The 12,185-nt window shown below is 39.2% G+C and overlaps 1 protein-coding gene and 1 non-coding gene across 2 annotated transcripts; one reads left to right on the forward strand and one right to left on the reverse strand.

The window, feature by feature from the left end:
• Positions 1-216: 216 nt before the first annotated feature.
• Positions 217-323, forward strand: LOC125607777. The gene has a single exon (XR_007338847.1). It is a non-coding gene; the product is annotated as a small nucleolar RNA R71 (small nucleolar RNA).
• A 7,717-nt stretch (positions 324-8,040) lies between these two features.
• LOC106359628 lies at positions 8,041-9,442 on the reverse strand. The gene is made up of 2 exons (XM_013799294.1): positions 8,543-9,442; positions 8,041-8,418 (listed from the first exon to the last, which is right to left on the reverse strand). The coding sequence occupies exons 1-2, from the start codon at positions 9,440-9,442 to the stop codon at positions 8,041-8,043; spliced, it is 1,278 nt and encodes a 425-aa protein (XP_013654748.1).
• Positions 9,443-12,185: the final 2,743 nt, after the last annotated feature.

The raw sequence follows: 12,185 nt of genomic DNA on the forward strand, positions 1-12,185 counted from the left end.
ACTTCGTCCATCTGTTCCTTCCCGATAGAGGCTACAGACTTCTTCCGTTCAGAGTCAGTGTTTTTGGTGCTGCTGCTGTTAGCAAGGTTTTCGATAAGTCTCACAGCTTCCAACGGATTCCGAGTAGTGAAGTTTCCTTCACTCGCCGTATCAAGAGCCATTTGATACTGTAAGGCGAGACCTCGGAAGAAAGTGCTTAGCAGCTGCACTTCGTTAAATCTGTGGCGTGGACAGTCTCGCTGGAAGAACCTAAATCTAATCCACGCATCTTTGAAAGACTCTCCAGCCTTCTGCGAGAATGTAGAAATTTTGTTCCGAAGTTCTTCAGCGCGCGCCTCATCGAAGAAGTTTTGTAAGAAAGCATTCTTGATGTCGCTCCAGGATGTTAAAGATCCTGTGGGTTGTTGCCTAAGCCAGTGCATCGCTTCTCCATTCAGCGTGTATCTGAAGAGCTTGCACAGAAGGTAATCTTCAGAGACTCCTTCCATCCGAATAGCAGCGATTAGATCCTCGAACCGTTCCAAATGGTCCATAGGATGCTCGTGCGGTAACCCAGAGTAGGGTATCTGCGACACGAGTGTAGTATTGAGGCTTCATCTCGAAATTCTGCTTCTGGATCTCCGGAAGTCGAATAGCTGATCTGTTGGAATAGTACTCATCTGGGCGATTGTAGTCGGCCAGTGGTTTCGATCGAACGTCCTCATCTACAGGTTGAGCAGCTCCTATAGCATCAGCATCAGGGATTACAGTTCCCTGAGCATCTATTTTCTAACATGTTGCATTACGCAGATGACCGGCCTGGTCATACAGGTTTCCATTCTCATCCTGAGTTAGAATAATATTGTTTACCATTTTTGACGACACGGTATCGATCGACGTACGCGGTGTAGTATCGATCGTTGTCGAACGATTGGGATCGATCGACGATGACGGTCTGGTGTCGGTCGACGGTTGGTTGTGCGTATCGATCGACGACGAAGTTGTTGCGTCGAGCGATGTGGAACATTGACCTCTACGGATGGTGCGTTCCAAGTGAGCAGGATCGTCTGAGAACAGCAAGTATTTCTCCTTGTTGCTTCTGGTACCGCTGGGCATGCACCTGAAAAGACAAGAAAAAGATTATTAGAAAGGGGGTAAAGAAAAGAATAAGAATTAATAAAACTAAATCTAATGGCGATCAAAGCTCCCCGGCAACGGCGCCAAATTTGATACCACTCAAATTACCCTAAGGAGTGTTACTCTCATCAAAAGAGGTTCAGATGTAGTACTTAGGGATCAAATCCACAAGGAGCTAGGGAACAACTAAATCTAGTGTTTATTAATTCTAAAGGTTGTAAATGTTTTAAGGAAATAACAATAGTAACAAGCGAGTAAATAAAAAATGTAACTATGGTTGGAAATGATATTAGATGCAGGGCCTTTATTCAGGTGTTGGAGATTATAATACCTATAGATGCCAAACTGTTGCATGCATGATATATTAGAGCTCATTTGCTTAACTCAGTGATCAGCTGTCGCATGTACCACTGGTTAACATACTAGATCTTGTGTCTCACCGGTTAGATGCAGACACAAGAGAGTGTCGATCGATAGTCTATTAAGACGTCGACCGATACACCTTTGCCAACATCGATCGATTGTCAATTGAGGACATCGATCGACGGGTTCTAGTCAGGCCTATGCGTGAGTATGAAATGCCCTACTAAGATTCTTAATTGGCGGTTAGCCCTCTCTAGCATTCCTAATATGATAGATAGATGTCAGGATGGGATAACAAAGGTGCTTGAATATGCAATCCTATGATCAAGTTCTAGTTAGCAAGGTTAAAACAAGCAATGAATACAAATCTATCAATAATATCACAACAAGGCAGATCTATAGTTTGGGGCTAATCCCACAAACTTATCTGAACCCTGGATCTAACAGTTGAACTACTCAGACATAGCAAAACAATTCATATCAATAGAGAAATAAGAACTCATAGAATAGATGAAAAGAAATAGAAACAAGGAGTTCCAATCACAAGTGATCTTCTCTCCAAAATGAAACTTGTAACAAACTAGGTCTAGAAAAGCTCTCCCTAACCGTCAAAACACTTGCAGTATATATTCTACTAGGTTAAAAACTCGTCAGAGCATTTTGGTAATTTGGCTTGGCCTTGGTTCTTAAGTCTGCTGAATCCAAAATGTCGCGTCTGGTGTCTCGACATCGATCGATGGTATTTGTGTACATCGATCGATATTAATCTTCAACTATCAAGGCATTTCCTGATATCGATCGTCAGCACTGATGCGCATCGATCGATTATTCTTCCTCTCGTCGACTTCTAAGTGGTCAGCCCGGGTGAAATGTCTTTTATGCTCCAAAATGCTCCAAAGTCATAGCTTTACTCCGAAATGCACCTGAACCTGAAAACATACCTAGAAGAGTAGAAAACATAGATATATATAGTAAAATACTAATATACCATGGATAAAAATGGGTCAAATCCAAGGTATATCAATGATGATAAAGATAATGAATAGAGTATATAACATACATTAGGGATCAGTTGATGGTATATGACATATATAGTATAGTTCATGTAACTAGAATATACGTGGATGGTATGGTATTATACCCTATGTGAATTTATGAGGTTCCTTTTTCAATGACATAAGTATTGTTCTTATTTTGCAGAAAGGAGGGAACTCATCCTCTAGGAAATGCAAACGTTGTGGCCGTTCAGGTCACAACAAGGCGACATGCCGTAACCCTATATAAAAAAGCTAAGACTATGGAAAAGGCATCTGCAGGCAATTCAAAGCTTCTTTTTGGGAACTGGGTGAATAAGCGAAAGCCTTTGCCGTCTACGGACATGCCTCTAAATGAAGTATGATAGGGAAGTGAAGCAAATTTTAACTAAATACACAAATATATGCATAGCTGTCATATATTGATGTATTTAGTATGTAAATAGTATGCCATATAAACCCTATGTGAAGCACAAAGTATGTGAAAGTTGTACGGAACACCCGCAGACCTTCTGATGTGAATATAATGATGCCCTTCTCCACTAAATATTTCGAAATGAAAACATTGTAGAGGCGACATTGCTGAAGTCCGCAAGTAAATAATGTCGTACTATACCACGTGCCAGTGAGAGTATGGTAATTATATATGTTACAAGTACGATAGGTAGGGGCAACCTATTCCAAAATCACAAATTAAACCGTACAAGTGTAGTTAACTCAGAAACCCCAAAAGGATTTATTAATAGAGAACCGAGCTGGTAAAGTCCACAAGTATGTTGCATATTACCCACATACCCCACATAATTACTATGAAAATAGTTAACCCACACCCTATAAGAAAAACGAGAGACCCTCATCAAACCTTAATATGGATACTTAAACTCTAATATAAATAACTAAACCCTAATATGGATATGTGAACCCACATACACCACATAATAAGTAGAGAAATTGTTAACTCACGTCTCTACAGGAACAACAATCATTTCTAAGACACCATACTATTCGACGTATATAGTATAGTATGACGTGATGATATACAAATTGTCTATAACGATGTAGAGGGCGTGTTACATCGTTTAGGAAGTTAGTAAAACTAATCCCCAACGATTGGAAAAGTAAACCCAAATCATATAAGAAAACCTTAATGAAGGATAAATAATCCCTAATGAAGGATAACTAATCCCTAATGAAGATAACTAATCCCTAACAGGATATGTGAACCCACATAAACCACATATTAAGTAGGGAAATAGATAACCCACGTCTCTCAAGGAGACAAAAGTCTGTGATATTAGACTATACTATTGCACACATATAGTATAGTATATGGAGATGATATACAAATTGTCTACAACGATGTAGATGGCGTGTTACATTATGTAGGAGTTAGTAAAACTAAACCCTAACGATGGGAAAAGTAAACCCAAATCCTAGCAGATAAATTGTTGAACCATAACGACGCACTGGTATGCATTAAAAGTAGTATGAATAAAACCCAATAAAGGTAAACTAAACCCTAATGATGGGAAATGTAAACCCAAACCTAAATATGAATAAAACCATATTAAGGAAAACTAAACCCTAATATGGATAACCAAACCCTAGTAAGGATATGTGAACCCACATATACGACATACTCACCCTCCTATGGTTATGTGAACCTACATATACCCCACTAAATCCTTATATGAAAAACTAAACCTAGATGAAGGATAACTAAACCATAATATGGATATGTGAACTCACATACACCACATAATAAGTGGATTCAATAGTTAACCCACGTCTATGCAAGCTACAAATGTCCTTTTTAACACACGATACTAAGTAGGGAAATAGTTAACCCACGTATCTGAAGGAGACAAAAGTCTATTATATCAGACTATACTATTGCACACATATAGTATAGTATATGGAGATGATATACAAATTGTCTACAACGATGTTCTCTGTCGTGTTATATTGTGTAGGAGTTAGTAAAACTAAACCCTAACGATTGGAAAAGTAAACCCAAATCCTATAAGATAAATTGTTGAACCATAACGACGCACTGATATGCACTGAAGGTAGTATGAATAAAACCCAATTAAGGTAAACTAAACCCTAACGATGGGAAATGTAAACCCAAACCTAAATATGAATAAAACCCTATTAAGGAAAACTAAACCCTAATATGGATAACCAAACCCTAGTAAGGATATTTGAACCCACATATACGACATATTCACCTTCGTATGCTTATGTGAACCCTCATATACCCACTAAATCCTTATATGAAAAACTAAACCCAGATGAATGATAACTAAACCATAATATGGATACGTGAACCCACATAATAAGTGGGTTCAATAGTTAACCCACGTCTATGCAAGCTACAAATGTCCTTTATAACACACTATACTAAATAGGGAAATAGTTAACCCACGTATCTGAAGGAGACAAAAGTCTGTTATATCAGACTATACTATTGCACACATATAGTATAGTATATGGAGATGATATACAAATTGTTACAACGATATTCTCTGTCGTGTTACATTGTGTAGGAGTTAGTAAAACTAAACCCTAACGATGGGAAAAGTAAACCCAAATCCTATAAGATAAATTGTTGAACCATAACGACGCACTGGTATGCATTAAAGGTAGTATGAATAAAACTCAATTAAGGTAAACTAAACCCCAACGATGGGAAATGTAAACGCAAACCTAATATGAATAAAACCATATTAAGTAAAACTAAACCCTAATATGGATAACCAAACCCTAGTACGGATATGTGATCCCACATATACGACATACTCACCCTCGTATGGTTATGTGAACCCTCACATACCCCACTAAATCCTTATATGAAAAACTAAACCCAGATGAAGGATAACTAAACCATAATATGGATATGTGAACCCACATACACCACATAATAAGTAGGTTCAATAGTTAACCCACGTCTATGCAAGCTACAAATGTCCTTTATAACACATTATACTAAGTAGGGAAATAGTTAACCCACGTATCTGAAGGAGACAAAAGTGTTATATCAGACTATACTATTGCACACATATAGTATAGTATATGGAGATGATATACAAATTGTCTACAATGATGTTCTCTGTCGTGTTACATTGTGTAGGAGTTAGTAAAACTAAACCCTAACGATGGGAAAAGTAAACCCAAATCCTATAAGATAAATTGTTGAACCATAACGACGCACTGGTATGCATTAAAGGTAGTACGAATAAAACCCAATTAAGGTAAACTAAACCCTAACGATGGGAAATGTAAACCCAAACCTAAATATGAATAAAACCATATTAAGTAAAACTAAACCCTAATATGGATAACCAAACCCTAGTACGGATATGTGAACCCACATATACGACATACTCACCCTCTTATGGTTATGTGAACCCTCATATACCCCACTAAATCCTTATATGAAAAACTAAACCCAGATGAAGGATAACTAAACCATAATATGGATATGTGAACCTACATACACCACATAATAAGTGGGTTCAATAGTTAACCCACGTCTATGCAAGCTACAAATGTCCTTTATAACACACTATACTAAGTAGGGAAATAGTTAACCCACGTCTCTCAAGGAGACAAAAATCTGTGATATTAGACTATACTATTGCACACATATAGTATACTATTGCAGACTAGTGTGCTTCCGTTTACTAACTCGTCTGCCACCATCACCTGCAGCATCGTCTGCTGCTGGCACATCACCCACACCCTATTAAGAAAAGAACAGTTTGTATTACGCTTATATCTACAAATAATAGGGGGCAATGCGAAAGCCGATAAAGACAAGTACTTTAAATTTTGTTGGAGAAGGATTACTAGACCCATCCACATCATCATTCTTTTCAACACCCAACTCCGAAGCTTCCTCCACGGGGTCAGATACATGAATTTCACCGCCAAGAGATGCGGTTTCCTACAACACTTATCGCATCAACCAACAGTACTATACCACTTACGGTTAAGACATTAGAGACAATGACAAAGTGGGAGACTAATTAATAAATGTTACCTTCTCATTCAATGGAACAAACTTGGAACTCACACTTGGGCCTGCAGCAACGGTAGCAGGAGCTGGTGATGGACGAGGAAGCTCCTGATGCAACCACGTGGGCAGACGTAAAAGATTCGAAAACGTACTATAATACGTACTTGGTATAGTATCTGCTCATATGGAATAGTCGAACCACATAAACAGAAAAATGGGAAGCGAGTTACCTGCTCATTCAATCTGTCAAAGTTAGAACTCTGACATTGGCCTCCAACAACGTCACCGAGCAAATTTGATGTGTGAGGTATTTCTTGAGAAGCCGAACATAAGAATGACGTTAATCAATTACGAAACGAAATTGATTAATCCCTATGACAGTTAATGAGAAGGAATTTTCCCGCTAAAATAGCATTGTAAGATTAACATACTTTGATGATTCCAGCATCAGATAGAATTTGGTTCACAACTCCAGAAACGTCAGGGACAGTGTCGGATTGAGATAACGGAGGTAAAGGATCCTACAAAAGCGGGGATATGCTAACACGAACTGACTTGTGCATAGCTAGATTACTCGAAGCGCATATGCTAAAAATTTATAACCTCACATACCTGCGGCAGCGCTTCATGACTGTCGTGGGTGTGACTTTTCATAGGTTCAACAGCGACATCATCTATGCCTCCTGTTGAGTGGGTCGGTGGAGGAGGCACGTTTGAAGGGAGCGGACCCTGAGATTCAGTATCTTTATCACCTGGCAGACCACCGTGTGAATCGACATCAACTGGAGCTGAGTCCTGCGAGTGTTCCAACCATCATTCAGGTATTTCTACAACTATTTAGAATAGTATGACTGTGCATATGAAATAGAATGAACATGGAAAACCACAAAATTATCGACAATGTTGTGGACTCAAAGGAAGTGAGCTTACGGTGAACTTCGTATGTGGGACGGACGGTCTTGGAGGATCAGGAGAAAGCCCTTCGTGTCCCTGAGTCCGCATTGACCGTTCCTCAGCGGGTAACTGGACATTATCTTCACCCTATTTAGAGACACCAGGAGAAGCGGTGGAGGCTGCATAGAGAGGAACGGATGCGGTACCCTGAGATTACCACATAATACATCAGACAATAAAATAATATAGTGGATATGGAGATGACTATTTACATGGAATAGTATAGTAATATAGAAATTTCAATTATCTGTTTACACTGACCTTCGTGGGGGGAACAAATATGTCACCACCGTCATGCTCTGCATCGCGATAAGGAGAATACTGTCTATGCGGACTTCCTCCACCGATCGGTAGTTTCTCGTCGTTGTACCTCGGACCCGTTATTAACTTCTTGTTGTTCTCAAACTCGGTTGTAACTGCGGTTTCCAATTCCCGAATAGATGTTTTAGCAGATTGAAGGTCAGTACGCAGAACTCCAACTTCTCTGTTGAAATGGCCCTTCAAACTGAGAACGTAACCTTCGAACATGGGCATAACCCTCTCCTCATACGCTTATGCCGCCCTTCTAAGCAATGTTGGGATGTCTAGCGGGATGTTCTCACCCGTATGAGGTTCATGCCCCTGTTGCCTGCTAGATTGCCCCCTCCGGTCTCCACTCTGCATACCACTATCCCCGCCCCCTTGTGGCACATTACCCTTCTCCGCTGCGGAGGAAACATTGTCATCACTAGATTCTGATGTTCGAGGCGGACCCTTCTTCTGCTTTACATCATCAGCATTAACACCACCGGACCAGGTGTTATGTTCAAATGGATAATCCTCCTCTATCAAAGAGACCATGTTGGCAACAGAAGCATCTGCCTTGTCTCCCAAACTCTGATTTAGAAGATCACCATCTACATCCGTACATACCAAGGATTGCACGTAAGCCTGGAAACATACAAGTGAATAGTCAGTTAAATACAAATAGTTTAGTATCTTACCATACTATATAAATAGTATAGTATGTATGACATAATGGAATACTATTTATATAGTACATATTTGTGGTTACCTGGCCTAGTTGATTGACGGATTTGGCTGTGACCAGGTTCACTGCGAGCTTCCGCTCTAAAACACGCGTGATGATATCCACAGTCGACAGAGCTGAATCTGATAGGGGATCACCACCACAGTTCTTAATGATAATCGAGAGACAAGCAGTGATAGTTACCAAAACCATCGCATGCGAAAATCCTTGAATCGCCATTGTCTCCTGAACATAATTCATAGGTGTTCGAGATTTTGTACTCCGCACACTTAGTAAGAAAGACTCCCTCCCCCATGGATACTTCAGAAAGTCGTCTACATTGGTCAGCTTGCTCACCAACTCTGGTCTGATGTTTGTTGTCCCACAAGTAGGACACAAAATACCTTCTACCAAAACCAACAGTGCAAGTCGCAAACGAGTCAACGGGTCCTTGTACTTTTTCCCCCTGACAAGTCGATCCATAATCCAAGCAACTGTGGGCTTCTCCTCCCCACGAAACAGCTCATCCCATATGGAGACAAAGGTTTTCGCTTTAGGAGTTCCTTTCCCTCTGCCAATACCTCTTTCGTTAGCGTCGCCGTCAAGTGAACTTCTTTCGCCACAATCGAGACCCGTGACTAGCGCAAAGTCTTGTATGGCATAACGGATTGGCTTGCCAATATAAAGCCACCATAGTTCAAATTTTTTAACAGTCACCAACTGACGGGAAAGAAGATAATGGAGGAACATCACAGAGAAGGTATGTCCTCCCATCTGCAAGATCCTTGAGAACTGTGAGTTATTCAACAAGTCTAAATGCTCATCCTCTAACGCTTGACGCACAATGTCGATCCACCGGAGGTGGAAGTAGTTATTAACACGTTTACGACCCGATGGCTCACAACTTGACGCGAACATTCTACTTGGGAGGCCTAATTCGTCCATTACACCTTCTGCAACAAAAGCCTATAATCATCACATAAGATGGTATACCGTTCGAGCACAAATGGTATAACTAACTAGAAAAATAGAATAGAATATGCCAGCACATAGTACATCAAACTAACTACAATCTCCCAAATGGAATGGTATGCATACGAGTTCAAAAGAAATATACCCAATTCGATGTATGTGAAATATAACGCTCTTCTAACATCACCGGTTTCGGAAAATAACTAAGCAACAACAATGAAACTTCCCTTCGAAACCAGTACTAATGCAATTCCAATTAACGGGACCACTAAATTCATTATTATGATGACAAATTAACCACTTCCAACCGAATAGACAGAATCCAAAGTATTAGAGACAACGAAGTCGATGTAAGTATTCACTCTGTATCAAAATCAAAACAATCACGCAATGTACCTCAAAATTGACACTCGTTTACGCAATAAACCTTGTACACTTTAAGAGAACTTTCAAAGAAGAAGGGGAGAAGCCTTACTTCCAACGCTTGGATCCGATGTCGTTCGAATCGTGGGTCGGCGAGTTTCTAATTCCGGCTCGAAGGAACTTGTCTTCGACGGAAAGAAAAGAGAATAATCGGAAACGAAGGAAGGCAGAAGAAAAGGAATCGAGAAAGAAGGCACGCAATCTTTAACCGTCGATGAACTTTTGCAATCTTTAACCGTCGCTGAAGCTTTGCGTTGCAGAAGATGGAACTATTCACCGTAACCGAGAAAGAAGAAAAGGTAAAGTAATTATTTAAAAGTGGGTGAAAACGGAGAGGCCACGATGGTAAGTGAACAGTTACCATATTATTTTGAATATTTTTAATCAGACGGTTTCCCGGTTGGTTGAGAAGGACAAAATGGTAATATTGTATATTGTGCATAGTGTATATCGATTTTAAAGGGTTTTTAAATACATAGTGAATTATAATTTGTTTGCTTGATGTAGGATGCAATTTCTCTTGAAAATAAGGCCGAAAAGAGACAGTTGACAAGAGAAGAAGCGCAGAAGAAACTAAGAAACCTTGTGCTTTGAATAGTTTTCTTTTCAAAGTTATAAAAATCAAACTAATAAAATAGTGGAAACATCCAAAATGCTCTTTTCTGGTTCTTATTGCTGCTCGTATAGTAATTTACTCTAAGGTGGAACCCATATTAAATTTTAGGTGACACTATTAAGGATTTAACCAACAGACCAATCAATTCTGGTCTTTCTTATTGATTGGCACTTTACATCGATTTTTGGAAACATATGAGGTCATTAGATATCAAAACTTTTATTGAATAAGATAAACAAACACACAATTATAGTGGATAAGTCCAAAACAGGTCTATATACGACTTGTAGAGGGCAATGTGGACAAAGGCTCCGAATGGAAGAAGAAGGTAACACTGATGATTACACTTTCCCATCAATATAATTTTAGTATTAGTTAATTTGGACCTCGTGTGATTGAACTGAACGAGATGTTTTTTTTTCGTTTTGGCCAGGAGTGTAAGCTCAAGAACTTGGAGCTTGACAGGATGCTGCTGTGGTGGAGTTTTGGTTCGTGTACATGTGTTACACATGGAGAGTAATGTGTGACACATGCTTCGGAGAATAAAAAGGAAACGTCAAGATGCGATAATGTGTGATATTTCCATATGCTTGGTTGACGAAATAAGCATTAAAGGAATGTTATTAGATCACAAATTGGAATATTCGGTGATGCTAAAATATAGAAAATATTATATTAGATAATAGGAAAATATTATTTAATATATATGGTGGCTTTACCTAAGATTAGGGTTAGAGCTTTCACGTTGTAATTCTCAGAGAGAAACACAAAGGGTTTTGGGGTTTCATAGCTGAGTGAATTGGTAGACTTGATCAACAGGTGTTGAGTCAAGTAAGTTGAGTTTGTTAGAAATCAATCTGTGTCGAGTTGTGTAATTCGGATCAAACAAATCTGTAAGAGATTGTGTAAAGGATTTCTAATAAAAGATACACGAGTTCTTGGAATCACTTTGTGCCTTGTGTTTTCGCTGTATCTCGATTTTACAATTGGTATCAGAGCAGGACATCTAAACGAAGAAGAGTTCTTCGAAACAAGGTGAGATCCTGAGAAGAGAATATGGCGATTTTGGCAAATAATATGTTGTTGCTGAATGATGTGAATTATGGGTACTGGAAAGTGAGAATGAGAGCAAACTTACGTGGAGCTGATGAAGATATCTGGACAGTTGTTCAATCTGGATGGGAAGAACCGTGTGTGATGCAAGAAGATGGCTTGAAGACACTTAAATCGAAGACATAGTGGACTGCAACAGAGAAAAAACTTTCAAGGTTTAATGCGAAAGCACTGGATACAATCTTCAGTTCTGTAGATGGAAAGCAATTTGAGCTTATACAGGGATGTGAATCAGCTAAGGAGGCTTGGGATATACTACAAAATGCTTTTGAGGGTACTTTAAAAGTTAGGAGGATAAGATTGGATTTGCTTGCATCACAGTTTGAAGACATAAGGATGACTGATGATGAGAAGATAGGAGATTTCAGTGCAAAGCTTAGCTCCATAGCCAATGAATCACAAGTTTTAGGTAAAAAATACGAAGATGCAAAATTGGTGAAGAAGTTTTTGCGATGTTTGCCTACTAAATTTGCAGCACATAAAGCAGCAATAAACTTGAAGATGAACACTGATGAACTCAAGTTTGCTGAGGTAGTAGGGATATTAAAGGCTGAGGAGATGGAA

This window comes from Brassica napus, chromosome A3 (genome assembly GCF_020379485.1).
Source record: "Brassica napus cultivar Da-Ae chromosome A3, Da-Ae, whole genome shotgun sequence".
NCBI lineage: Eukaryota > Viridiplantae > Streptophyta > Magnoliopsida > Brassicales > Brassicaceae > Brassica > Brassica napus.

What these genes read in the sequence shown, in the direction of transcription:
- LOC106359628 (XM_013799294.1), bottom strand. Translation starts at nt 9,442, where the DNA reads ATGGACGAATTAGGCCTCCCAAGTAGAATGTTCGCGTCAAGTTGTGAG. An exon ending in CCGTCAATCAACTAGGCCAG is followed by an intron (nt 8,419 to 8,542) that starts GTAACCACAAAT and finishes GTATGTTTCCAG; the next exon opens with GCTTACGTGCAATCCTTGGT.